The sequence below is a fragment of the Vombatus ursinus genome, unplaced genomic scaffold (genome assembly GCF_900497805.2).
Source record: "Vombatus ursinus unplaced genomic scaffold, bare-nosed wombat genome assembly UNPS02014822.1, whole genome shotgun sequence".
Classification (NCBI taxonomy): Eukaryota; Metazoa; Chordata; class Mammalia; order Diprotodontia; family Vombatidae; genus Vombatus; species Vombatus ursinus.
The window spans coordinates 1,508,880-1,536,418 of NW_020954600.1; the positions used below are offsets into that span (position 1 = coordinate 1,508,880).

The 27,539-nt window shown below is 43.3% G+C and overlaps 1 protein-coding gene across 7 annotated transcripts in view; it reads left to right on the forward strand.

The window, feature by feature from the left end:
* AMBRA1 (autophagy and beclin 1 regulator 1) overlaps nucleotides 1-27,539 on the forward strand; it is a 189,589-nt gene that overhangs the window by 118,070 nt on the left and 43,980 nt on the right. For all 7 annotated transcript variants that reach the window (XM_027837760.1, XM_027837762.1, XM_027837761.1 and 4 more), the window contains 3 exons: nucleotides 4,085-4,195; nucleotides 20,164-20,352; nucleotides 21,112-21,266. In XM_027837760.1, the coding sequence (XP_027693561.1) occupies nucleotides 4,085-4,195; nucleotides 20,164-20,352; nucleotides 21,112-21,266 (455 nt within the window). The remainder of the gene's footprint in view (nucleotides 1-4,084; nucleotides 4,196-20,163; nucleotides 20,353-21,111; nucleotides 21,267-27,539) is intronic.

Consider the following 27,539-nt stretch of genomic DNA (forward strand, 5'->3'; position numbering starts at 1 on the left):
CTTGATAGGGCTCAAGGAAATTCGAGGGACTAAGAATTCCCAGAAAGACTCTAGGGCCTTAGTGTCTGGGACTCAGAAACTCCTATGTGAAGATTTTTGAGAATGAACCCACAAATAAGTTTCTTTTGGTATGCCTATGTATTCATGCGGGTGGTCAGAGACTTGCTAAAATTTTTTTAATTTGTTTTTGCTTTTATTTTTGTTGCAAAGGCTGGAGGGAAATTTCTTCCATGCTGTTGCCGAAGGTCAAGCTAAAGTAGCCTAGAGCTGTGCCAACAGACAAGTACCTGGTAACGGAACATGATCTGTTGCTGGCATCATTAGCTCCTTAATCTATGGTTTTGTGTCACTGAGACGTGTGTCTTCTTAGTTCCAAGTTCCCTCCTTCACTTGAGCACCCCTGGAAGGAAATCTCTTCTATTTGAGCTCTTTCACAAAGAACTGGTTTAAATGTTTCTTTGATTCTAAGACTACCTTCTAGGACATGGGGCTTAGGATGGATTACCTACTCAGTTACTAGGGATCACAGTCAGCAGATCTTTAACCATCACTTAAACTCCACTATTATTTGTTTCTTATGTTCTGGGCACTGGAAGAAATATGAGGTTTAGATAAGTCACAGCCTCTTCTCTCATAGAGCTTAAATTCTATCCAGTAGGTAAGACACATAAAGTCCCATACAGGGTTGAAGGGAAGATTGTTATTATGAATGTGTGATGGAATGGCTTTATGGAGAAAGGGTGTGTGGGTGTGGATGTCTTATCTACCCAACTAGGTTGTGAGCTCCTAGAGGGCAGGGACTCTGAAGCATATGTCTTTTAAATCCCTACCAACCCTTAGCACAGTGTCATACATATAGTAGACTGTTGAATGAATATATGAACTGGCCCTCTTCCATTTTATTTGGGTTATATTAAATGCTCACATGGTGGCAATTGACAAAAAGGAAATAGAAGCAGAAGGGAAAAGAAGTAGAAGAAATTAAGCAGGTCTCTGACCACTCAGATGAACACATAGGAATACCAAGAGAAACTTATTTGAGGGCTCATTCTCAAAAATCTTTACATAGGAGTTACTGAGTCCCAGAGACTAAGGCCCTAGAGGCCTTTCTGGGAATTCTCAGTCCCTTGAATTTCCTTGAGCCCTATCAAGTGATGAGCAGAGTAAAGCTACATGAACACAGGGTTTGCATCTTAATCCCATGTTATGATTTCACCAAAGGGGATGTTACTTATGAGACCGCCATTAAAAACATTGATCTACTGGGAAGTTCTTTTCCATAATGGAGATTAGCAATACACGACAGCAAAAGGTTACAGAAATACTATTCTTTAGCAGACTTCCATCTGCTGACTACATTTACTTATTTAAAAGAGGCTACTGAAATTGAGGATGTTGAGACCCTGGAGTAGAAGTAACAGCTGTCACCTGGCTTAGAGGGTATAGATTGTGCATGTACTTAGATACTTTCTCCTTTCCTCCTCAGCAACAACAGATATTAGAACCAAAAAAAGCTTATTTTTTCAGAATCAGGGGATCTCTGGAAAAATCAATGTATTTTATAATAATAGAATTGGTGAGAGGGACTGAGAAATACGATTTCATTGATATAAGGAACTTCTAGTGAAGAAACTCTCTCCACCAATGCTGATTGACCCCCTTTTCTGCAACTGAAGGGTCTTGAGAGTTGCCTGGGGCACTGAGAGGTTCAGGGACTTGTCAAGCGTCCCAACCAGTGTGTGTCAGAGAGAGCACTTGACCGTGAGCACATTATGACTGCGTAGGTCACACATGTTGTTATACCTAGTTTTCAATTGAAACAGCTGACACTTTGAGAGGCTAATGTTCAAGGGTTAATGAGGGTTCAAGCCAGCATGCAAATCCTTGTCTGTTCCTTTCCAGTCCAGTGTTCGTTCCATGATGCCATACTGCCTTTCTTGACATAGGCTCTCTAGAAAACCTAAGTTTTCCCTTTGTCCAAGGGACCTAGTAAAATGGACCAGGTCAAACAGTAATTATGGCTAGATATTTTTATCGAGTTTAATAGGAGAGGGTATTTATGCCTGCTGAGTGATCAACCCCAGAAGCCATAAGAGTAAATTGGATTCGATGGGTGCTGTGGATGCTCTGCTTAAGGCTGAGGACAAGATCATATCTCAAACCATGTCTTCTTTCTTAGCCTGTGGGAAAACCTTGGTTGGTTCAGTGTGTTGCTATGAGGAAGATTTTAAAAACTAACACATGAAAAATATCTTAACAGGAATTATGTTTTTAACTTGGTGTCTGTACCCCTCAAATACTTAACCACCCTCCCTTTGCAGCTTCAACTGGGACAGGGAAATGCTCAGCAAACTACTCTTCCTAGAAGGAGCTTCCTGAAGACCAGTTATTAGAGCTATACAACATACTACAACATTCTCTTCTCCTAGTTAGTGGCCTAATGGCAAATACTTTCTTTCTCTGATATCTCTTGATTTTATGAAGTGGACATAGTTGAATAGCAGGGGTAGCAAAACAACCCACACACCATGAAAAATAAGGTGGCACACAGAAGCAGTGAGAGGTATTTTGGAAAGAGCTCTAGGTTGGGAGTCACTGACCTGAATTTAAATTCTAACTCTGCTACTTAAGAACCATTGTGACCTGGATAAATCACTTAACTTCTTGAGCTTCAGTTTCCTCATCTTTAAACTTCAAGGTCTGGACTAAATGAGCTCTAAGGGCCTTTCCAGCTCTTATGAAAGCCCTTTTAAAGTGCGGTACAGCGCTGCATGACCAAGGAATCCAGGTATGGCTGCTCATTGTGTCAGATGTGAGACAAGCCTTCATATTGTCAATTTCCCGAAGTGGAGGCTGATTGGAAGCAGAGCATACCACTTGGAGAGCTGGCATAATCCAGTCTCTGCTCCCAGGAGGGTTTGGCTATGTCTGATCAGAGGGGTGGGTGTCTGTGGAATGTATCTCCAAAGGAGGAGGAGGAGAAAATGACATGTTCATGAAAATGAAATACAACTGCAAATTATAGTGTCACCCGGGTTTTTTTTTTTAAATCCATTTTTTATTTAATTGGTTACCAAGGAAAAAAGTGTCATACGGAAGTATATATCTCAGAGAAGTTAAACCATGAGACGTTAAAAGAGAATGGGAATTCAGGGAAATTCTTGTGAGGGGATTATGAAATATTGCCTTAATAAAAATATTCTGATGCAGCAAAGCTAGGCTCATAAATTTCTGCTGTTAGATGCCAGGGGTCTAAAGAGATCAACAAATATCATCTCATTTGTTCTTGGCTATCTTTTCCAATCTAATCAACTTGGCTGTCTTTTCCCCAGCGGTAACATCTTTTTGGAGTGCTTTAGTGGGAAAAGGGCCATGAACAAAAGGGGAGAAGCCTTCTTTCAGACAGCTTTGCCTATTCCAAAGATAACCAGAAACTGAAATGTTTCCTCACTTCTCTTTGTTGCTCTTGCTTCCACCCTGCTGTGATTGACCCACCCCTAACTCCTTCATCTCCACCCCCCTCCCATTTTCCCATCCTTTCCAGTGTTTGCATTATTTCTCATGTGCCTCTTGTTGTTGTGAACCCGCAGGATTTTGTGTCACGTACCACACCTGACATGTTGTGGACACTTGGTAACTCTTAATTAGTAATGTAGGGTTTAAGTAATTAAACTGATAATTTTATCATATTGTGTCTTACTGGTAAAGGTGTATCAGTTGCTCTTGGGGCAATGCACTGTTTGAGGGGTATGGCTATTCCATTCTCCTCCTCATTCTTTTTCTTTTCTTTTTCTTTTTTTTTTATAGGCAATTGGGGTTAAGTGACTTGCCCAAGGTCACACAGCTAGTAAGTGTCAAGTGTTTGGTCTGAGGCCAAATTTGAACTCAGGTCCTCCTGACTTCAGGGCCGGTGCGCTATCCACTGCGCCACCTAGCTGCCCCTCTCCTCCTCATTCTTAACTTCCATGTATTGAGGGTTTTTTTCCTCCTTCTCCTCTTCCTCACAAACCTTAATGAAGTCTCATTGTGTTCCCTGATGGGAACTTGTGGTAAACTGGCTGATGGTTCCCTTTTTCCTTCATAGGGGCAGTAATTGGTGATGGACAGTCTGCGGTGGCCAGTAACATTGCCAACACCACCTACCGACTCCAGTGGTGGGACTTTACCAAGTTTGACCTGCCAGAAATCAGCAATGGTAAGCCAGACTAGAGTTAGTGGGATATCTGACCTTTGATTGGAGAGCTAGAACCAGAGAGTTACATAGAACCTTAGTGTCTGGATGTACAGACTACAGAACAACTTTTTCCTTGAAGATCTGAGTAGGGATAATACCATCTCCCACTGACCAGTTATTATTTTAACCTGCATCAAGAAGTACCAAAAGAAAGTCTCTTTTTTTCCTTTGGGAACAGTGGAGTGGCCAGCTCAGTGTGCTGGGGGACAGGCGGCAATGAGGCTGAGTGAGGGCCCTGCTTCTTTGGGTGGGTGAACCCTGGAGGGAGAGTGATGAGCATCAAACACCCTCCCAGCTGGGCACAGAGGAGCTGGTAAAGGGACTGAAAATGGCCTCTTGGGTGCAGGTGTGTGAGAGTGAGGCGCTTTCATTGCATCTAATTAAGCCCCCGTTGTTGGTCCCAAACAAACATGAAGATTATTTTAGGTAGAGAAGGTATCTTAGGGCTTATCTAGTCACCTACTTTCCCACCCTCACCCTCCACTCTGCCCCTCCCCATTTCCCTTTATAGTGTCACTGGTAGAATTACAGGGAACTAATTACCTCATCATATAGCAAATTTGGTTTTTTTTGAGAATTGTAAATGTTAGTTCTTCCTTTAATTGTGAGAAAATATTCCTCACTTTTATTTCCAGCCATGAATATTATTTCTCCCCTCTGAAGCTATAAAGTCAAAATATAATTCATCTTCCATGTGACAGGCCTTCATATATTTGATGAACATAATCAGTTTTCTTCTATTTTCCCTTTATGGAATTAATATTCCTAGTTCCTTCAACCAGGCTCATATTATATGGTTTCTAGACTCTTCATTGTTTTGTTTGCCCTCCTTAATTCATTTGAGTTTGGCAGCATCCACTTTACAATACGGTGCCTTCAAAAGTGATAGCAGTACTCCAGGTATGGTCTGAACAGTGATGAATACTTTAGGACTGTTACATCTTTTTTTTTTTTTCTTTTTGATGAAGCAGTGGGGTTAAGTGACTTGCCCAGGGTCACACAACTAGTGTTGTGTGTCTGAGGCTGGATTTGAACTCAGGTCCTCCTGACTTCAGGGCTGGTGCTCTATCCACTGCACCACCTAGCTGCCCCGTGTTGCATCTTTTAATCTAAACATTTATATTTCTTTTAATACAGACTAGTATTACATCAGCTGTTTTGGCAGCTGTTTCATACCATTGAATTATATTGCACTGTTAGCAGTAATCTAAGAATGCTTCACTGCTGTAAACTTCTCAAGTTGATTTTTTTAGCCCAAATGCAAGTTTACATTTTTCTCTGTTAAATTTCATCTTTTTTTTTAATGCTATCTTATAGAAACAACATGGTTTAGTGGATAGAGAGCCATCCTTGGTTCAGGTGCTACCTCTGATAGATATAGGCTCTGTAACCCTGGGCAAATCACTTAACCTCTCAGAGCTCTAGCATCTCTCTTATAACTATAAATTATAAAAAAGGTATTATCCAGCATTGGTAGAGGGAATTTCCTTACCTGGGACTTCCATACACCAATGAAACCACAAGTTCAAATCCTATTCTAAATTTTCATTTTAGCCCAACCTTCCAAAAGCCTAAGATCTCCGTGAATGTTAATTTTCTTGTCTAGCTTATTAACTGCTCCTCCTGGCTTTGTGTCAGTTGCACGTGTGACAAAAGTTTCAGTTTCTTCAGCTGAGTCCTTGATGTAGATGTTGATCAGGACAGAACCAAGATCACAGCTGTAGAGCTGAAAGGGACCTTGGAAGACCCTTCTTTTGCAGAGCCTTAGACAAGTTAAGCAGCTTGCCTGAGGTTTACATGAGTAGTAATAGCAGAGCCGGGTTACCAGCCCAGGTCCTTTGTTTCCCAATAGTGTGACCTTTCCATTGTACTGGGCTGATTCATTAATCACAGCATTCTTGGTTCAGCCCTTGAATTTTGCCAGGGATTGAGTTTTAATTGCTGGCCCATAGTTTCTAGGATTCACCCCTCCTCCAGTTTCTCTTTACAGTTAGGAAAGTTTGCCCATCTCTAGCCTTCTGGCACTGTATCCCTTTTTCCTTAACTTCTTAGAAACTCCTGAAGGTGGTTCTGTGATCACATCCTCAGGCTCTTTCAGCTCGCTGTGATTTAGTTGGTTTTGTACTATTACTGTATATAAAGTAACCAAGAGCTGGCTTTTTGTTTGGGTACCTTGAACTTCACTTCTCTCCTGGCCAGTTATAGCCAGTTTGGAGATCAGTTTCCTTGATAAGGAAAGTGGAAGCAAAAGGGGGTTTGAGGAGTTCTGCATTTTTCTTTGTCGTCTCTTCACGTTACCACACCTTTAAAAAGCCTTGTCATTCATGCTCGTATTCTTTTTCCCAAGCTCTTTCTAAGTAGTCTTCTTCCAGGTTTGTGTTGCATTCTTGTATCAGACCTTGGTCCTATGTCCTTGCTTTTAAATGGCTTCTTTTTAATCCATCCTCATCAGAAAGCAGCCTGTGAAGTTGGCTTGATCTCTCTGGATATGTCTTCCTTGCTTTCCTCCTTTGGAGTCACTCGCTCATTGGCTTTGGGGGTAGATCTTTTCCTGAACATTTTGCAGTTGCTTTCCTGAAGTATGAGGTGCGTGTGTGATGATGCCTGAAGTCCTCCTTACAAATCACAATGCCTGATAGGAATTTTTCTGCAGAACGCCACCCTTTCTACTTCACTAGTTAATTTTTCTTTGTTAGAGTTTATCATTGAAATTCTCATTGTTATAGCTTCCTCAAATATCTGAGAGATAAAACTGTCAGCAAGGCAAGAATTTATCTTGACTTGGTATTTTTTATCCTGCTTTGAAAAATGCCCATTTTAATAAAAGAGGATGCCGTATGTCATTGGAGTAATGTATGGCTGAGAGATGAGCTGGCCTCCCAGTCAGGAAGACCGGAGCAAGTTATGTAACCTCTTGGTGCCTTGTGCAGTTCTCTGAGATTAAGATGACAGAGAAGGTGCTTATCTGCCTTGGGAAAGATTTTTTAAAAATTATATGATCTATTGTTTTCACATTGCATTCATTTCCCAATATATCCCTCCACCTTTCCTCACCCGTTCCGTATGGCAAAGATTAAAAAACAGTTCAGAAAAATTAACCAGTTCATCAGCCAAGCATGCTGTCCTCATCAACGTCGTCCCCCACTGCCGTAAAGAAGGGGAGAGTGCATTCTCATCACTCTTCAGGCCTAAGCTGAACTACGTGGAGGTCAGGTTAGGATTTTTTTCTTTCCATTCACATTGTTGTATTTATAACAGCACATTTACATTGTGTCTGTTGTTTTCCTGGTTCTCCTCACTTTACCCTGCATCATTTCATAAAAGTGTTTCCATGCTTCTCCGAATTCCTCATATTCATCGTTTCTCACAACACAGTAATATTCCATGACATTTATGTACCATAGCTTGTTTAGCCATTTCCCAGTCATTGGGCGTCTATTTTGTTTCCAGTTCTTTCCTCCTTCTAAAAATGCTGTTATAAACATTTAGGTGTATGTTGGAATTTTGAATCTTAGATCTCCTTAGGGCCTAGGCCTAGCAGGGGCATCTCTGGATCAGAGGGTATTGAAAGAATCATAGATACTTAACATTATCATGGTTCCTTTCTTCTCTGTCCCTTGCTTCTCATCAGGGACATGGATTCGTCATGATTTACTGTCTTCAAAGAGTCAAGTCAAGGAATGAAGTCTCCTCTGCATCTCCAGAATTTTTATATTTTTGTAAAGAAAAGAGGAGGCCCCTGGTGATCACTGCTTCACGTGGGGCAGGGACGAGGGTAGTGGATGCATACAGCACAAACTCCAAGGTTGTTGTGGTAGGCATGTTGTAGGCCCAGCTGATCAGTGCATTGAGAGAGGCTTCTCCACCTAGTCTAGTGACTGAGGCCCATTGGGATTATTTGTACTGGCAGCTGAAAACCAGGAGTAAAAAGAGAGTATTCCTGAAACCTGATAGATAGCCTTGGAGAGGAGCAAAAAGGGAACGTTTCCTACTGGCTTAACGTTTCCTCAGGCCTTCCTGATGGGCTTCTAAAGCATTTGCAGAGCAATGCACCGTAGCGGCCGATCCCTCCCACAGCCCCATCTGGCCAACCAGAAAGGGGCTGCGAAGTGATCTTTGTACAGTGTGCTGCTTGTTAATTTATGAAACCCATGGCAAGCAGAACCATTTGCACCTCTGGGCATTGGTATTTCTGACCTCTCCCATTCCTTGTTCAGGAATTTTCATGTGGAGATTATTTATAATTAGGAAAAGATTATATTTCAGAATCTGGAACAAGTTTCCTGCTGTCACGTGTAGTTCTTTCTGGAACTACTCCTTAAAGCTTTTTATAAAATACTTCGTTTCTTGACCCACCGCACCCCTTTCTCATCCAAAGCCGCCTAGGTCACTGCCCTCATCCTCTTTCCCTGCATATGTTTGCCCTTTGGATATTAATGGCACATCGACTGGGGCTGCTGCCAAGGGATACAAAATTCTTAGCCTGGCCAGCGCCATTCAGAGAAGAGCCAAACTGATCAGGGTTCTGTCCGTATTAGGCCTCAGCACTTCCTTCCCTCCCGACTTGTTCTGCTGCAGCGCCTCTGCTTTCAGAGGCTTTCAGGCTTACCTCCTGACATATCTTCTAGTCCAGTAGAATGAGCAGTCCTGTGACCACGGTCACATTGGGCTCGGCCTCTCAGTATAAATCAGCGTGTTAGGGGGTCAGTCCTAGAACTGAGATCAAACAGCATCGTGCTGGGCAGAGGCTCCTCATTCCATGTTGGAATTAGGGAAGCAGCAGGCAGAATAATCTTCTCTAGCCAGACCTCTTTTATAGAAACTACAGTTGTCGTTCGTATGGGGCTGTTTCAGCTCAGTGTTGGCTTTTACAAGACTGAAATCATCCTCTTACAGTGGCCAGTTGTAACATCAATCAAGAAGCATCATGTGCCTGAGACTTAGCGTCTTTTAATGAGAGAGGGAAGATTTGCCTCCCCTCGCTACTTCCTCAGGTGGCTTCTTATTGTGGTTTGGGTCAAGCAGTGTCGGGACAGGTGCAAAGAGCTCCTGCTCCCAACTGTTCCTGCTGCCCAACTATTCTTAGGCTATTTTCAGATATGGTTCACTGGGTCCTTCTTCCATGAAGCCCTGCAGAACCACCATTCCGGACCAAACATTCTTATATTGGTGCAGAAGGATGTTCATTATCATTGTTCATATAGTCAATATCATTTTCTAATAACTGCGCCAACTATTTCTGACCTGTTGCCACTTAGCTTGGAAGTATGCTCATTCCCTGACGAGAGCTGACTGTCAGAGGTGGGGAGTGGGGCACGATATTGAGGGCATGGGGAAAGCTAGAGGAGAACTTCATATAAACCAGGAACCCAGAGCCTCAAGGACATTACTCAAGGCAGAAAAGAGACTAGGCCATCTTCAGGAACAAATCAAATCCTTAAAATACATGCGAAGGGAAAATGTACTGAAAGTAGGTACATGCCACATTTGTGAGAATTTCCCACAGAACTTTAATCATTCTATCTTCTTAGAGCCCATATGTGGAAACTGGCTTGTTCACAGATAGGTGAGCCTGTTTGCAAAAGAGCTGCTCTGAACTGATGAGCCCTGCCCAAATGTGGAAAAACATTAAGGAACATGCCAAGCCAATGTCAGTACTCCGAAATGTCAGTATTCTTTTCTGTGCTGTCTATTTATAGTGCCAATGTGAAGTTTCCCATTCCAGGGATAAGAAGATGCACAAAATAAACCCCATTAGAAGCAGGCAGTTGTGAGACATTCAGGCTTTGTGAATTTAGCTTTGATGAGTCACAAAAGAAGAGAGAGGAAACAGGACTAGATGACACTTATGTAGGGCTTCGTCTTTCTTATGTGGAGTCAGTGCCAAAAATCCTACATGTTTTGAATAGGATCAAATGTTCCTACCAATTGAGCAGGTCCAGTTAACTCCAATTAGATGTGCCTCTTCACTTCATGGGTCACCATCGGACAATGAACTGATCCTAGAACTGAACAGAAGGCGAGCTTTGATTATATTTGGGAAATCAGAGTGCCCTTTCAGGGATCCTAAGCTGCTCTCTTACACCCAGTGCCTTCCAGGGGTGCTGTGGCACCAAGAATAATAGAACCACAGTTGCAGAGACCTAAAGGCAATGAAAATCCCGGTGTACCGGGAGAATGCCACATAGTAAGTACAAAGATGGTATACATGTGTTAAGTGGCGTTAGTACCTTCTTTGTGGACATGCATGGCCAGAAAAGAAGCTGGGCTGGAGAGCAGCACCTCCTTGTACCCAGTCCAAGCACGGCACACTGGTATTCGGGAAATAATAAAAGGCTCTGAGGACAACTCTTAGTGAACTGTGTTAATTCTGTGGGGAGACTTTGTGGACACATGGAAGAGAGTGGCACAGGGTGTCTAAGGTCATGGGATCTTACGTTTAGAACAGGAAGGAACTTTCAGAAGACATCTGGACCATCACAACCTCACTCTTCCCCCATTTCGCTAATAATAAAACAGAGATCTAGGGAGGTTGTGACTTGCCCAAGGCCACCCGGACAGTTCCATTGGATGTAGTCTGCACTAATGGAGATGTCCTGTATCAATGAGATAATAGATTCAACAGATTATTAGACTATTAAATGACTCTCTGCAGTCAGGCTGTATAACATTGGGTCAGAACTTTATTGATTTTGGCCAAATTCTACTATAAACCTCCCAGAAATACGAGCAGGCACACAATAGGATATCAGATCAAAACAAAGGAGAAAGTGCATTGGGGCGCATGAAGATGTCCTGATGTATAGTTCATTTCCTAAAAGAGCTCGTCAGACCATAGGTTGATTAGCCTGGCTTTAAGTGATCGGGCTTCACCCTACTTTTTAATCCTTATCTCATATTTCTGGGAAAAGCACTGGATTTGTAGACAGGAGACCAGTCTTCACTTCTTACTGTCTGTGTGACATTGGGTAAATGACTTTAACCTCTGAGCTTTAGTGCCCTCATTTGTAAGTGAGGGGTTGGCTTTGAAAATCTACATTGTTTCCTCTAATTCTAAATGTGCCTCTGGAATCCAGTTTCTACTTCATCTCTAGCTCCAGTGAGAATAGAGTGCCCTCCTCCCCCAGTCCCAACCATCTCCTGACTGAAGACCTTAGCTTCTGTTCTCCCTTTTTCCTGTGTCCTCTATCTCTCTAGTCATCTCTCCTTTAAAGCCCCCATGATGTCACCTTCTCCACGAAACCTATTCCGATTCCTCCTTTTTCCCTCCTCTCTGAAATGTCTCACACACAACTTCCTGTTTTGTAGTGTTCTGATGCACTTATCATGTTCCATTTTATGTTCTGGTTATCGGCATTTGTGTCTTACCATGTTCTGTACCTTTCCACCTTTGTGCTCACACCATTGGCATCTAAGATGCATTCCCCTTCTTTTGTTTCCCGTACCCTGCTACCCATCTCTGCTTAGCTAATGGGCCACCTTTCCTATCAAGCATTCCCGGATTCTCCCAGCTGAAAAGGACCCCTCTCCCTGAACTCTCATAGCACTTGGTGCCTCTCTTAAGCATTCACTGCAGTCTGTTTTGTATTAGTTATTTATGTCACTATTTCATTACCTCTGCTACTAGATTATAAAGGCCTTGAGGGCAATGGCTCTGTAAACTTCTGTGTCTTTATCACAGGGTTTTCCGTGTCAGTGGAATCGTTTATATAAAGTAATATTGCTCCAGTTTTTTAAATATTCAGTAGAAGAAGTCTTGGTTCCATGTATGTCTTTGTCAAATAGTAACTTGCATTTCTTTGCAGTTATTCTTAAGTGAATTCTAGGAAATGTCTGGCATTTTCTAAATAAAAAGCCTATTATCCACACCCAAAGAAAGAACTATGGAGTCTGAATGCAGATCGAAGCACACTATTTTCACTTTTGTTGTTGTTGTTGTTTTGGTTTGTTTGCTTTTTCCTTCTCATGGTTTTTCCCTTTTGTTCTGATTCTCCTTTCATAACAGTACTAAAGTGGAAATATAATTTAACATGATTGTGCATGTATAACCTGTATCAGATTGCTTACTGTCTTGGGGAGGGGGAAGGGAGAAAAATTTGGAACTCAGAATCTTATAAAAGTGAATGTTGAACACTGTCTTTATGTGTAATTGGAAAAAATAAAAATACTATTAAGGGGGGGAAATTAAATTTTTAAAAAGGGAAAAAAATAAAAACCCTCAAACCAAAGATAAAACAGAAAGTTCTTAAATTCAGGGACTTCACAGATTCAGCATAATTGTATAAAAGCATTCTGTCCAACAGTATCTTCCCTTCCTCAGAATGTTTTATCTCATAGGCTGGCTCCAAATTATACACAGATTTAAGTTAGCCTAAGATGATCAAAAGTAACTACCTTACTCAGTCCGTCCAGTCTCCATGTTTCCAAAGTTAGATAAGACTTCCTGCCAGTCTCCTTCTAGACTGTGTTCATTGCTATCCCTGATGTTAGTGCTTCCTAGAAAAGTGAGTTATGAATCTGCAGGAAAGGGAGAAAGTATTAATAATCATTAGTCATTAATGAAGTAGTCTAGATCATCTCTGAGCCCAGTTTATAACACTTTGATAGCTGAATTTAGCACACTTTAGACAGATGGTTCTCTTGAATCTTGATTTTTTGGGCATTAAAATATGTCCCTATGAAACAATCCTTCTTGCCTTCACAGTGACTGTGATGCTCTTGATCTTTCAGAAATGACTCCAAGTAAGGTTTGGACTTGGGAGAAGGAGTGGTAACTTACTCTTTTTCTCCTAGTGGGACCTGAGTCCTAGAGAGGAGAAATAGATTGGAAAGATGTTAGAACCAGAATCCCATCTTTCTGCTTTGTGCTGTTTTCTTCTTGTTTCATTCCAAGACAGTTGTGTCCCTGGTCTACCACGCCTTTGCCCTTGCATTAAGAGCACTCATTGACTTAGTCACTGCTTTCTCTTCACTATCATTTGCATCCATCTCTCTGAGCTCATAGCAGCAATGAACTGAGTTGTGAAATGTTTACAGTGAGAAGGATACAGTTTTTCATCTCAGCAGTTCTGAAGGCAACTGAAAGATTGCCTTGCCATGGATTCTACCACTAGGTACAGAAGTCTTTTTGTTTACCTGCATATGACTTTTTGTATAGCAACTATGGCTGATCCTTTCCACTGGTTTGAGCTTCTATTAGATGTCTTTCTTGAAGACTCTCTCATCCCAGAATCTAAAAAAGTGACTGTTGTATTATTAGTCAGAGTTAGACAGGACCTCTGAGGTCGTGTAGTTCAATCTGTACCTGAAAAAGAATCCTTCCAATAGATGTTACCCACCCTTCAGTGAGGAGGCATCTACTGTCTTTCAAGTCAGCCTGTTTCACTATTGGACAACTGTAAAGGTTATTTCATCAAGCAGAAATCTGTCTCTTAGTAACTTTCCATTTCTCTGGTTCTGCTCTCTGGGGCCAGGCAGGACTGGTAGCCCATCAGAATCTTGAAGACAGCCATCATTCCCCAGAGTTGAGTTGTTGCTGAACTCACCAGCATGAATACCAGTAACTCTGAACAGGTTTATGAAGAAGGTGTCAAGCCCACAACAGTGGGGGCTCCCAGCATTCTTTTTATACTGGAGAAACTTCTCACTCCAAGGGCTTGAGTGTTCCTAAACAGATTTTCCTAGTTCAATATATGGCTTAGGCCTCCTGAGGGCAATGACTGGCTAAGAGAGAAGCTGACCAACTCCAGGTTGAAATACTTAACCTTTCTCTTACACAGAGCTTAGGCTATGAACTGAAACACCCCTTTCTGTATATTCCCTCAACTAAAGGGCCTACTCGTACACATGCATGGCTTGGAATTTTGGACAAGGACTGTTGTCATTCAGGTATGCATGATTAGCAAATAGATGACAACCCCCTATCCCCACAAAAAAAAAAAATTTGTTGTCTTCCATGGCCTAAATACATGACATAACTTTTAACCTTCTTACAAACTTTAAGGAATGACTAATAGGTTCAGTAAACAGGCTGACATTCACCTGGGACTTAGACTTAGTACCATATATCAAAGCATTTTGCTTCTATGAATTGGATCTGCAGGCAGGTACAAGGGAATTGAAAAAAAGGTTTACCATTACACAAGACATAGTCTCTACTCCTTTCATCATCATCATTGTCATAATTAACACTTGGAAGTTTGCAAAGCACTTTACAAATAGCATCTCATTTTGAACCTCACAACAACTCTGGGGTATAGATACTTTTATTGTCCCCATTTTACAGATGAGAAAACTGAGGCAAACGGAGATTAAGGAACTTGCCCAGGGTCACACAGCTAGTAGGTATCTGAGGTCAGATTTGAACTCAGATCTTCCTGACTCCAGGCCCAGTGCTCTATCCTGTATACCATCAAGCTAAAGCACATCATCATTGTAGTTTTCTTCCTGTGATTGCAATCTAACTTATTAGTCCTAAAATGAGGCACCTAGAACTGAAAGCAGCACTCCACATGTGATCTGACTAGGTCAGAGAATCTAAAAAAAAAAAAAATGAGGCAGCTGGGTGGTGCAGGGATAAAGCACTGGCCCTGAAGTCAGGAGGACCTGAGTTCAAATCTGGCCTCAGACCAAACACTTGATACTTACTAGCTGTGTGACCCTGGGCAAGTCACTTAACCCCAGTTGCCTAAAACAAAAAAAAAAAAATGGGGCAGCTAGTTGGTGCAGTGGATCATCACTTCCTTCATTCTGGATTCTGTGCCTCTCTCAAAGTGACTGTAGCTTTTTGACTGCCATGTCACACGGTTAACTCCTATTGAGATTGTGGTCCACTAAGATACTGAGATTGTTTTTATATAGCACCACATTTCTCACTCTATCTCTCTTCTCATTCTCCCTCCTCTTATAGCAAAGAAGATAAAAAGAGGAAGAAAAAAAAAATTCGATGAAACTAGCCAATATATAAGTTGACATTATATGTAGTTTTATGCAGCCATAGTCTCTTACCTCTAGAAGTAGGGATAGGTGTCTTCTTGTAATCTCATCTTTTTTTAAAAAAAAAAATCACTTTTATTTCATTTTCAGGTTCACATTGTCTCCTTTCCTCCTCCCTTTCTTCTTCCTCCCATTTGAGAAAGCAAGGAGAATAATACCCATTACCAACAAGGATAGCCAAGCAAAACAGATTCCAGATTCCAAAAACAGAGAGAGAGAGAGAGAGAGAGAGAGAGAGAGAGAGAGAGAGAAATTAGTCTGCATTTTCAGTCCATCAGCTCTCTGTCTAGAAGTGGGTAGCATGTTTCATTGTGAGGAATTGTGTTTAGTCATCATGTTGGTTGTCCTTACCACATTGTACTTTGTATCAGTTCATACAGGTTTTCTTCAGGTTTCTCTGAAACCATCCCCTTCACCATTTCTTATAGCACTATAGTGTTTCTTTGCATTCGTAGACTACAGCTTGTTTAGCCATTCCCCAGTGGCCTGATAGGCCCCTTCAGTTTTTAGTTCTTTGCCATCATAAAATGAGTTGTTGTGTATTTATACATATGGACCGTTTTTCTTATATCTCTTTTTTAGGATCAAGCTTGATCGCAAGAATTGGGGAGCCTGCAATTTTGATTGTTTGTTGTTTTTCTTTCCACTTATGTTGTTGTAATCGTATATTTTTTTTCTTGACTCTGCTTTCTTTGCTTTGCATTGTTTCATGCCTTACATTTCATGCTTCTTTGTCTTCGTCATATTCATAGTTTTGTAGCCTAGTAATAATCCCATAACATTCATGTATCACAATTCTTTAGCCATTCTCCAGTCAGTGGACATTGACTTTTGTTGGCAGTACTTTGCAACCACAAAAAGTGCTACTATAAATACTGTGGTGTATGTGGAGCCTTTCTTTATGTCATTGACCTCCATGGAGAATATCCCTAGCAGCAAAATCTGAGTCAAAGGGTGTGAGCATTTGATTTACTCTTCCCATAATTCCAGATGATTGTTCAGAATGTTTGTAGGGCTTCACACCACCCACAGTGCATTCGTACTTTCCACAGCTCCTCCAGCATTGACTATCCCCATATTTTGTCATCATTGAGGATTACTGAGGGTGATGTTAAACCTCAAGTTTGTTTGGATGTACATCTTTCTTATTGTTAGTGACATGGGGCCTGATTTCACATGATTGCTAAGAGTTTGCCATTTTTCTTTTGAGAGAACTTTTGTCCATATCCATTGACCATCCTTTAAATTTCCTTATTATTCTGTTAAGATATACCATATCTATTTCTGTTAGTTATCTGTATGTCTTGGATATCACACCTTTGGACGTTTTTTCTTACATATCACTTTCTAACCATGCCTTCCTGTATTTATATGGTTGTTTTTTCTTTCAATCCAAATGTAGGTCTTCAAATCTATCCCTTTTAAACTTTATCTTAGTAGATTTTGCCCCTTCTTCTAGCGTTTCAAGAAAGTGACTTGGTTTTAAAGCTGACAAAATGGAAGCCTAACTCTTCTCCCATCCCCCGCCATTTTTGCAGAGACTTATAGTAAATTTTCTGGGGAAAAGAGACCCACCTTTCACCTGCTCCCGTCAGCAGTTAGACCCTTTTTGATGGTGGCTTTCATTGCAGAGGGTCTCTGCATCCTTCTTTCCCGTTAACACATAATAAACTTTATGCAGCAGTGGGAGAGAAAAGCCTGCTTTGATGAAACATCCAGTGCATGCTTCTTTCTAGGAATCAAAGATGACTGAATGACAACAGAGCAAAGCTGTCTTAAACGCAGCAAAGTCCTCTTTCCTTCCCTGTCACTTCTCGTGTTCAAATTAAAACTGGTGGATTTTCACAAGACAGTGCTGCTGCAGAGTGGGAAGCAAACTGGTCAGGACATTGCGGTGTGCCAGTTGGCTTTGTAACCTTGGGCAAGCACTGCCCCTGCCTCCTGGCCTGGTCCAGCCTATCCAGCCAAGACCACATATGTGAGACTGCATTATAAGGTGCAAAGTTCTCTGCAAAGCTCAGCGGGGATGAAAGGATAGTGGAAGGGGCACTCCATTGGAGTCAGAGGTTTGGGTTTCAAGGCTGGACTCTGCTACTTATTATTTTTTTGCCCTTTTTTTTTTAAAGTAAGTTTTTATTGATGTATTTCTTACATCATCATAGTTATCCCCAGTATCCCTTTCTTAGAGAGCCATTCTTTATAACAAATAGCTATCATTAAAGAGGAAAAAAACCCAGCCCACCTGATGAATACATTGAAAAAGTCTTAAAACAGGTACAATGTGCAGCATCTGTGGACCTCCCACCTCCATGAAAGTGTGGGTTGCGAGTGTCCCTTCATATCTCTTCGTTCAACTCCTGCTCAGTCTTTATACTTTTGTTACATTTACTTCTGATTTTTTTTTTGGTGTTTTTTGTTCTTTCCATTTACACAGGTGTAGTTACGGTTGTTTTGTTGTTTCCTTGGCTCTGCTGACTTCCTTCTGCATCGGTTCATGTAGATCTTTCCACATTTCTCTGGATCCGTCACATTACTTTTTTTTTTCTTTAAGGCAATTGGGGTTAAGTGACTTGCCCAGGGTCATACAGCTAGTTAGTGACAAATGTTTGGTCTGAGTCCGGATTTGAACTCAGGTCCTCCTGACTTCAGGGCCGGTGCTCTATCCACTGTGCCACCTAGCTGCCCCGTCACGTTACTTCTTATAGCACAGTAATGTTCCATTACATTTACGTACCATAATTTGTTTAGCCATTCCCCAGTTGATGGGTATCTACTTTGTTTCCAACTCTTTGCTGTCACAAAAAGTGCTGCTCTAAATATGTTGATGGATATGAGGACTTTTTTTTCATTGATGGCTTCCTTGGGGTTTAAGCCCAGTAATGGAGTCTCTGGTTCAAAGGCTATGGACGTTTTAGTCACTTTATTTGCATAATTCCAACTGCTTTTCAAAATGGTCGTGCCATTTCACAGCTCTGCCACCACTGCATTCATGTGCCTATCATTCCACAACCTCTCCAACATTGACTGTTGCCATTTTTTTGTCATTTTTGCCAATTTGCATGGTGTGAGGTGAAACCTCAAGGTTGTTTTGATTTGCATTTCTCTTATTAGTAGTGATTTGGAGCAATTTTTGTGCGGCTGTTAATTTGCAATTCTTCTTTTGAGATCTGATTGTTCATATCCTTTGACTACTTGTCTATTGAGAATGGCTACTAGTGTTATATTCATTGATTAATTAATTGTTTTTGTTAGTCAGTCAACAGTGCCAAGTCCTGTGCTAATTCTGGGGATACAAAGAAAGGAAAAGCCAGTCCCTACCCTCAAGGAGCTCCCAGTCTAATAGGGAAACAACATGCAAACAGATGATGTAGACAGGATGCATTGAAGATGACCAACAGAGGAGGCAGGCCCTGGAATGAAGGGGAATCAGGACCATGGTGGGATATGTCGCCATTCACTATTCCCTTCAACTCCACAGACCTTTGTTTGCTCATCTTTAAAATAAGGGGATTGATGGGCTTTAAGGTCGCCTCCAACTCCAAATTTTTGTGATTGATATTATTTTTTCTCACCAACCTTTTCTCTGTTTTCGTGTGTCAAAAACAGGATTGTGGGGTAGCTTCTTGGTTGTGTGACTCAGCAATAAGGAAGAGGCCTTGCCCTGGGAACAGCCACCCGTCCCCTTGTCTGTCTTCCTTCTTTCCTGGTAGTCACAGATTAGACTAGATGGAGGGAGAGGGTGAATACCAGAGCAGGAGCAGCCGGTCTCAATGCTGACTAGCTAAACCCAGCCCCAGGACTTGAGCAGATGGTGGGTTGGAAGCTGAGCAGTCCAGAGGCCCAATGGTGATGGCAGTGAGTATTTGGCTGTCATTACTTTATTAGTTAGCAAACAGAATGCTTCTTGTGGTCCCTCCCTGATTTTGTGCGTAATTGTGCTGTAGGTGTCAGCAATTGGAGTTGGCACAACAGCTCAATGAGTTTGTTCTGATGCCTTTTTTGATCTGCTCTGTCATCTCTGTGGCTTTATTAGCAATGTGTGGGGAAATGGAGGATGAAAGCGCAGTCCTGTCTTTTCATAATGATTTTTCAACACAGAAAACTTCCCCCAAAGGCATTTCATTTTTTCCCTTTCCTTCAAGTAGCTTAGCCCTGTGGGAGTTTGTCCTGGACCTCCATGGGACTCTGGAGAATGATTGCTGGCATTGACTTGTAGTGGTGGGGAGTACCTGATGGCTGCTGTCCAGATCCCTCCCTCTCCCACAGAGAGGGCGGAAGGGAGACAGCCTTCTTTGCACAGCTGTGCGTGTACAGGACTCTAAGGAGAACCAAGCCTGTGGCGGAGGCAGGGACCCTCTTGTCCCAGACTCCCTTCAGAGGAAAGCTGTTTCCTCCTGACAGAGAACCTCACGACGTGCCAAGAATTAAACACACAACAAGGCCTACCATGATTGTTAGTTTCGTTATTTTTTTCCTGCCACCCCCACCCCCCATTTTCCTATATTGCTTATAACAAGGGATGGGAAAGAAAGACAAAGCATGTTGGCCAGTCAGCCCATGTTCAGGCAGGTTTATCCAGGAACACTCAAGAAAAGGACGAAAAGTTATCCTGCTTTGTCCAGTTCTGTAACCTACGCAGGTTAACAGGGAAAGTGAGGCACGGTGGGTCTGGGGGAGTACAGAGCAGATTCCACAAGGTCACACAGCAAGCAGATGGCACCTTTGACTGCCAAGATGGCCAGATTCCAGATTCTTCCTTGAGGCTTAGCCTTTTGTAGCTCTTGCATCCTAGTGCTGAACTCTGATCAGTAATAGCTATTCAGTAGAGCTCTTTTTCTACCTCCAATATGACTCCCTTTCTCTCTCCACTCCCTCCCCTCTTCTTCTCCCTCTCTTTTCTCTCTCCCCTTCCTCCCCTCCCCCCTTTCTTGCAGCCTCTGTGAATGTGCTGGTGCAGAACTGCAAGATCTACAATGATGCCAGCTGTGACGTGTCAGCAGATGGCCAGCTCCTAGCAGCCTTTATCCCCAGCAGCCAGCGAGGTTTTCCTGATGAGGGCATCCTGGCGGTATACTCCTTGGCACCTCACAATCTGGGCGAGATGTTGTACACCAAACGATTTGGTAAGGGGAGGACACACAGAACCAGTAGCTCCTTGAACCCTGGTACCTTCACAGTATAGCCAAGGAAAATGGCGACAAGACATGGCTTGGGTGGAAATGTAGAAATCTGGAGCGGGGAGGGATTTTGGAGGTCCTCTCATTCATTATTCTATTCTGTGTCCTAATGCCCCATATAGAATCCACTGTTGGCTTGAATACTTCCAGTGATAGGGAACTCATTGCCTCACAAGGCAGCCCGCTCATTTGTTAGAATTAGAATCATCATTGATATTTATATAGTATTTTGCATACTGTGTCTCATTTGAGCCCTGTGAGGTAAATACTACAGGCATTGTTATTCCCAATTTAGGTTGGTGGGATTCAGGCCTAAGTGTGCCTGACTCCTGGCCAGTACTCTTACCTACTGAACCATTAGGACTGTCTAAGGCCTAGGAAAGTGAAGCCCTACAGTAATGAACCAAGATTTGAACCCAGGTCCTGTGACTCCACATCTCTCCCTTTTTCTAATACACCATATTTCCTTGTATTGACCTGCCGTGTGCCCCTCCCTGTCTAGCTCTGTGGCCTTCATTCTTACGGTGACATCAATGCCTTTTGACATTGTAGAGCTGTGACCCAGATTGTGTGGTGGGATTCCTCGGAGGAAGATTTGGGGAAGGATTGAGACATTTTTAGGTCCTTGTGCAATGAAGGGAGCCATTGGCTGTGAAAGTGAAGCGCGGACCAGGCCCACAACTCATTGCTGTATTGCATCCCTAGGCCCCAATGCCATTTCTGTGAGCCTGTCCCCTATGGGGCGATACGTGATGGTTGGACTGGCTTCCCGCAGGATCCTGCTACACCCTTCCACAGAGCACATGGTGGCTCAGGTCTTCAGACTACAGCAGCCGCATGGTGGAGAGACCTCCATGAGGGTGAGTCCTACCGTTTCATTGCAGTAGCTTATGGCAACTTTCTTAGGCCCTATACGATTGTGTGGGGAGGGGAGCTCCCTTAGCCACCGATCTGGTTATTGGTGCTAGGAGGATGTTCACGTCAGTCCCCTGAGAGCTGGTGGGTTCCATTGTTCAAAGTCCTGAGAGTTAGTGGCGGAAATTCTAGTATGGTAAACTAGGTACAAAGTAGAATTATTGTCACAACAGTGAGATTCTCTTTGGAAATGCACCACTCCTTTTCCTCTCCTCTTTTACCACAAGGAGAAGGCTGTGTTCCTTAGGCATGCCAAGCAACCAATGAAATATTTATGTTTATCATTTAAAGGTCTTTTTTAAAGATGCAAACTATAAAAAGTGATAGATGGTATAACATCCAATATTCTTTGTTGGTGGGTGATGGTCCTGCTGGAAGATGAGGTGTGTAGACGACTGCTTCTCTCTTACCTCTCTCCATGTCACTGGGTAAAAAGAAACCTCTCCAGAGTAGTTCCCCTGTCAAGGCAGGTCCCTTCTTTCTGTTTCTTCAGTGCAGACATGTCTTCCTCACTTTGGTGTCCAAGTCCTTTGGGCTTAGCGTATTCAGCCAGGGCCTGCCACTCTCTGGGAGATTGGTCACGTGAGTGTCGGGTCTAGAAGGGAATCTAGAAAGCTTGCATTTTACAGATGAGAAACCTGAGACCTAGAGAGAAAAAACATTCGGTGTAGGGTCTCTCCCACAAGCGTATTCGTCTGCTTCCTCCTCGGTTGTAAGCTTTTTTAGGGCATGGATCGTCTTGTGCTGTTCTTTTAGCCCTAATAGCACCTAGTACAGCACTGTGGCTGCTCATTGAATGAATGTCATGGATGGACTTGCCTACAGAAAAGACAAAGCAAGGCCCCACTAGGCATGGCAGACGTCTGACACGTGACGTAGGGATCCACAAGTTTATAGAAGACAAAATCTTAGAAAGGAGTGAGTACTAAAAGCCACGCCCTCCAGTGGCAGTACGCAGACATACAAAGTGGGGCTAATGGTAATGCGAGCAGGCAGTTCAGACCTCAGAGGCTTGCTGAGACCCAGGACAGAAATAGGTCTCTGAAAAGGGCAGCTGCCTTCTTCAAAAGAAACATGGGTTGAAAAAGGTCAAGGTAATAGCATTTTATATCTAAAAGATATGTTCACGTAAGAAAGTCCAGGCACCAGAGGGAAGCGGGAGGAGTATGGTTGTGACGATAATGGGGGCACAAGCAGAAGAGACATCACTATCACAACTCCCTGCAGATGTGTCTTACTGGACAGCAAGAAGAAGTGAAAGAAAAATTCAGAAAACAGATCACACACTTAGCAGAATGATGGGGAATGTCCTTTATCTGGACATTGGCTGGAAATGTGTCTCCTAAAAACATAGTAGCTGAGGATTGGTTACTTGCCTTAATAATAATTTCCTCCTTCAACATGTGAAGGAAGAACAATGGGAAATTCTATTCTGAAGCTGATTCTCATCAAGAAGGAAGAATTAGTTGTTGAATTGGAAATAATGAGAATCTTGGGGGCTTTGACCACTTTATCTCGGAATTTGTGATAGAGGAGAAGAAATTCAGGCAGAGGCTAAAATACATCCTAGATTATAGACAAAGAGATTTCAAAGGGTTCAGAGTGAGCATAGGTACGATGTCATGGACTGAACTTTTTATGGGGTCATCAGCCCTGGAGAAAGCTCTCAAGAATGAAATTCTGAAGAGATAGATAATTAGAACAACACCACTCATAATAATAATAGCAGCTGACATTTCTGAAGTGCCTAGTATAGGGATGTATAAAAGCAATAAAATAAATTAAAAATAAAATCCTTTTATTAAGGGGATTTGTTCTGTGCAGTCTGAATTCAGTCAAAGGACCACACTTGAAGACCTAGAGGGCCACATGTGGCGACGAACTGAAGGTTCCCCCAAACCCCTCCCCCGCCGACCTAGTACGTGCCAGGCACTGTGCTATTATAATCGTTCTCTCATTACAACAACCCTGGGAAGTAGGGGGCTGCTGTTGTCCCTATTTTAACGTGAGGGGAAGAAAAAGGGGAACTCGTCTAGAGAGACCAATATAGATGCATCAACAAACTTATTTTTTATTAATGTACAAAATGAACCCAAGGCAGACAGTAGAGGTCTGGTGTGTGGAAGGGTCCTGAGGGATTCCAGTCTGGAGTCCTAACATTCAGAATGAGCTGACTGATAAGGAAAGCCAAGGACAACAGAGAGAACAGTCTAGCTCTGGGGAAGACAGGGGAACCAGAGGGACTGACCACTGCTCAGAACGGATGAAACCATCACCACTAATCCCAAAGAAGACAGAACTGTCCAGCTCTCCCTTTCCTTGTCTTCTTTGCCAAGGAGAAAGATCTTTGGCTTGGAGAGGACAGAACAAATGTGCCTGATAGGGGGTTAGCGGGAGATTGGAAGATATTACATAGTTGTCCTTTATGAGCTCAAGTCAGCCACGTCCTTGGTTATTGATAGAAGTGACAGGTGTTATCGCCGAGCAGCTGCTGTCTGACTGTGGAGAAGGAGGGAGGGTAGTACAGGGTTCAAGAAAGGAAAGAGAATGTAATCGGCAAACTGTGGAGACCAGCGATTTTGACTTTGATTCCAGGCTAAGTCTTAGAATGGGTTATTAGAGATGGTGAGTGCCCGTCTTGGAAAGGCAACAGTCATGGTAGAGAAACTGCATGGTTTAATCCGGATTGGGTCATGCTTTCCAGAAATGACAAATATAAAAACAAAAGGCGTAAAGCACCTGTGTTTAGGTGGGGGAGGGGAGGGGAGGGGAGAGCACAGGTCCTGCCAGACTCATTTCCCTCCCTGACTTTTTTGATGTGGTTCCTAGACAGGTAGATAAAGGGAAACCCTGGAGATAGAATTTACCTTGATCTTAGCAAAACATCGAAAACAGTCTCTCATGCTCTTCTTGGGGACAAGATAGCAAGATGCAGGCTGGACTCCAGGGTAGCTCGGTGGATTTGAACCTGCCTCAAGTGGCCACAACCAAATGGTTTGGGATCGGCTGAAAAGAATACACTGAGTGTGCAGGCTGGGCCCTGCAGCCCCCTCCTTGACCCTGTGCTGTTGAACTTTGTGGTCAGGTTTTTGGATAGACACGGAAAGCACATATATGACACTCGGAAAGGGCATAAAGCCAGGAGGGATAGCTAACATTATATTGTCAGATTTCAAGATGTTCATGGAGAATTAGAGTTGGGACCCAAATCTGAGAAGAGGAAATGAGTGGCAGCCAAGGATGTATAGAATACTGGACTTGGAGTCAGAAAGACCCAAGTGCTGATCTTGCCACCAACACTTCTCAACGACCCTGGTCAAGTCATTTGGTCTCTGTTTGCCTCAATTTCCTCATCTGTAAAATGGGAATAATAATAACACCTACCTCTCAGGATTGTTTTGAGGATCAAATGAAAATCTGTGTGAAGTGCTTTACAAACCTTACAGCACTATATGTAAATGCTGACCATAATTAATAAGGATAAGTATAAAGTCTTACACTTGGGCTTGAAAAGTAGCAAGGCTTGCCTTAACATCAGTTCCTCTAAAAAGATAGAGGGATTTTGAAGGATTATGTGTGTGCTCAGTATGAGGCTCAGAGAAATAACACAGATGGTATAAATATCTCTCCTTGTGTAACAGTATCTGAGAAAGACAAGGGCAGGGTCATCCTTCCTCCCGGAACGCTCAGGGTGCTCTGTTTTGGGAGGGCCCTGGGTGGGGTGCTGAAGGACCCTGGGAGGCATTATCTTGCCTCAAACATGGATTTCTTCTCTGAGCTGCATTGTCTTTATCTGTAAGGTGGGGATAATCATCCCTGGAGTGCGTACCTCCCAGATTTGCGGGGAACCTCAGAGGAGACCATTTCTGCTTACAAGTCTGCATTATTAAGAAGCAGCATTGATAGACTGAATAAAGAGCCAGGGAGATGAGCTCCATGCAGTTCCTGCTTTGGACACAAAGAGCCCTGACTCAACCCTGGGCAAATCCCTTTGCCCCTCATTGCTCCAGGCACTTCTGTCAGCCTTAGAATTTGCAGAGAGCCGGAGCTGCAGGGGCAGATGTTCTGCCCTTCTCGTTCCCTGCACCAATGACATCCTGAGGCCCCACCCTGCTCCTCTCATCACCATTCTTATGAAGTTGAGGAGCATCCAGAAGAAGGCGACCAGAGCGCTGTAGGGTCTTGGGCTCACGCCCGATGAGAAATAATGGGGAAAATGGGGGTGTGGAGCCTGGAGAAGGGAAGACTTAGGGGAATGTGTGATTGCTGGCTGTAAGCCTTTGCAGGGCCACCTGGCCCCAGAGGACAGAAGGAGCAGCATTGCGGAGTAGCCCGTTTAGGTTTGAGGTTTGGAAGAATTCACACGGTGGACTGCCCGAAGTAGGCTGTGGGGGCCTTGGGTATAGACTGGATCACTACTGGCAGGTGTGTTTTAAAGGTATTTCTTTTTCAAGCGCAGGTTGAACTAGATGAAATCTGAAGTCCTTTCCAGCTCTGAGATTCTGCAACTTGGCCCAAAGTGAGGGGGCGACCTGCGGAGATTGCCCAACCCCTAATGTATCCCAACAGCCTTCTTCAGGGTGGTGTAGTGGAGGACTAGCCAGTACGTAAGTCAGTGAATGAGAAGGCAGCATTCGCTGAGTGCTGAGCAGTGTGGACTGCTGTCAAGGAGCTCGCTTCCGAGCAGGGAAGGGCGGCACACACAGGAGGTTTCAGCTGCAGGTCACATGGACAGGCCCAGCAGTCCTCAAGGTGCAGTGGCAAAGGAGCTTCTTCAATGTTATTTCTTTTCAAAAAACCACATCAGTTTCTAATGCAAAACCATTTGATAGGTGGGTGGTCTTAGACACTACCAAAGTTCTTGCACTTACTGGCCCCTTGGTAGCAGGTGGTTGGTAGTGGACATTGGGGGTGGGTGGGGATGGCAGGCCTCTTCACCACAAGCGTGATGACTATGAGGACTGAGCTTGAGATGGGGCTGGGGGTCAGGGCTGATAGAAGGTGATGGTCGAGGTGGTTTGACCTGCACGGCACTTGTTCCCTCTCCTTTGTCCCTGAGGATGCCTTACCACTCCAGCTCGTCTGGTTGCTGGCCCGTCTGTGGTTAGTGGGGGTGGTGTAGATGATGGGGCTCTTCTCCACAAGGGTTATTCCCCTGAATGATGGCTACAAGGGCAAAAGAGTGAGACATGTTACTTGAATAAACCAAGATTCCATTTCTTTGTTGACGTGGTTTCTTCCTCCCCTGACAAAGACCACAATCCTCTGATTTAGCCGATAGCCATGATTCTTGGAGAATTGATGTGACAAAATTTTGTCACCCTATGATCAATCTGGTCATGAGCCCCTCCCTCCAGCTTTGCTCAGCTGGCCACACAGTCCATCGCTGGGTCCATCCTCCAAGCTTCTCGGGCTTTGTAGGGCTTCCCAGTTACAGGCTCTGTTTCCATAAGCCAGGGCCACCTGTGTGCTCTGATGAAGTACTACAGTCAAATCTGAGTGGAGGCTAATTCAATTGATCAGTAGGATTAAAGACAGACAGTGAAATTAGTTCCCATTTATATAGTGCAGCAAGGTTTACAAAGTGCTTTTGCCTCAACAGCCCTGTGAGGTTGGCATTATCCCCATTTTACAGATGCTGAAATGGGCTTCACGAACTACAGGGACTTGCCCAAGACGATACCTACTAAGTGTCCTAGCCAGAATCGGAATCTAATAACTTCTGTTCTCACACACTTCCCACTCGCCCCTGCGGCCTCTCACCACGATGCCCTTGCAGCCTGCAAAGAGAAAGCCCATTTGTTTCCACTTCAGGCGGCCCCAGGACCTGAAAAGCATCTGATATTTCTGTAGCGTATTTCCGGTGATTGTCGAGTCTTCTTAGCAGATTGACCCAGTCTTTCCACCTTCTAATCTTCCTCTGCAGACCTCAAGGAGAAAAATGTATTCTGAGTTATGCCACTCTTACTTTTGCTAAGTTTAAATATGGTAGAGTACGAAGGGTATTGTCCGCTTTTTCCTACCCAGGGATCCACAAGCTAATGTCCTCACAACCCTTCCTAGTGGAGGCATAATTACTTATAACCTTTGAAAAACAAGACCTGAATTGGAAGCTCCTAACAGATAGCTCCAGACTGTTCTGGCAGACAAGCCTTTCCCTCGTGTTCTAGGCACAGCTCACATTTCCTGGCCTTGGTGCGGTTTCTGTCTCCCATATG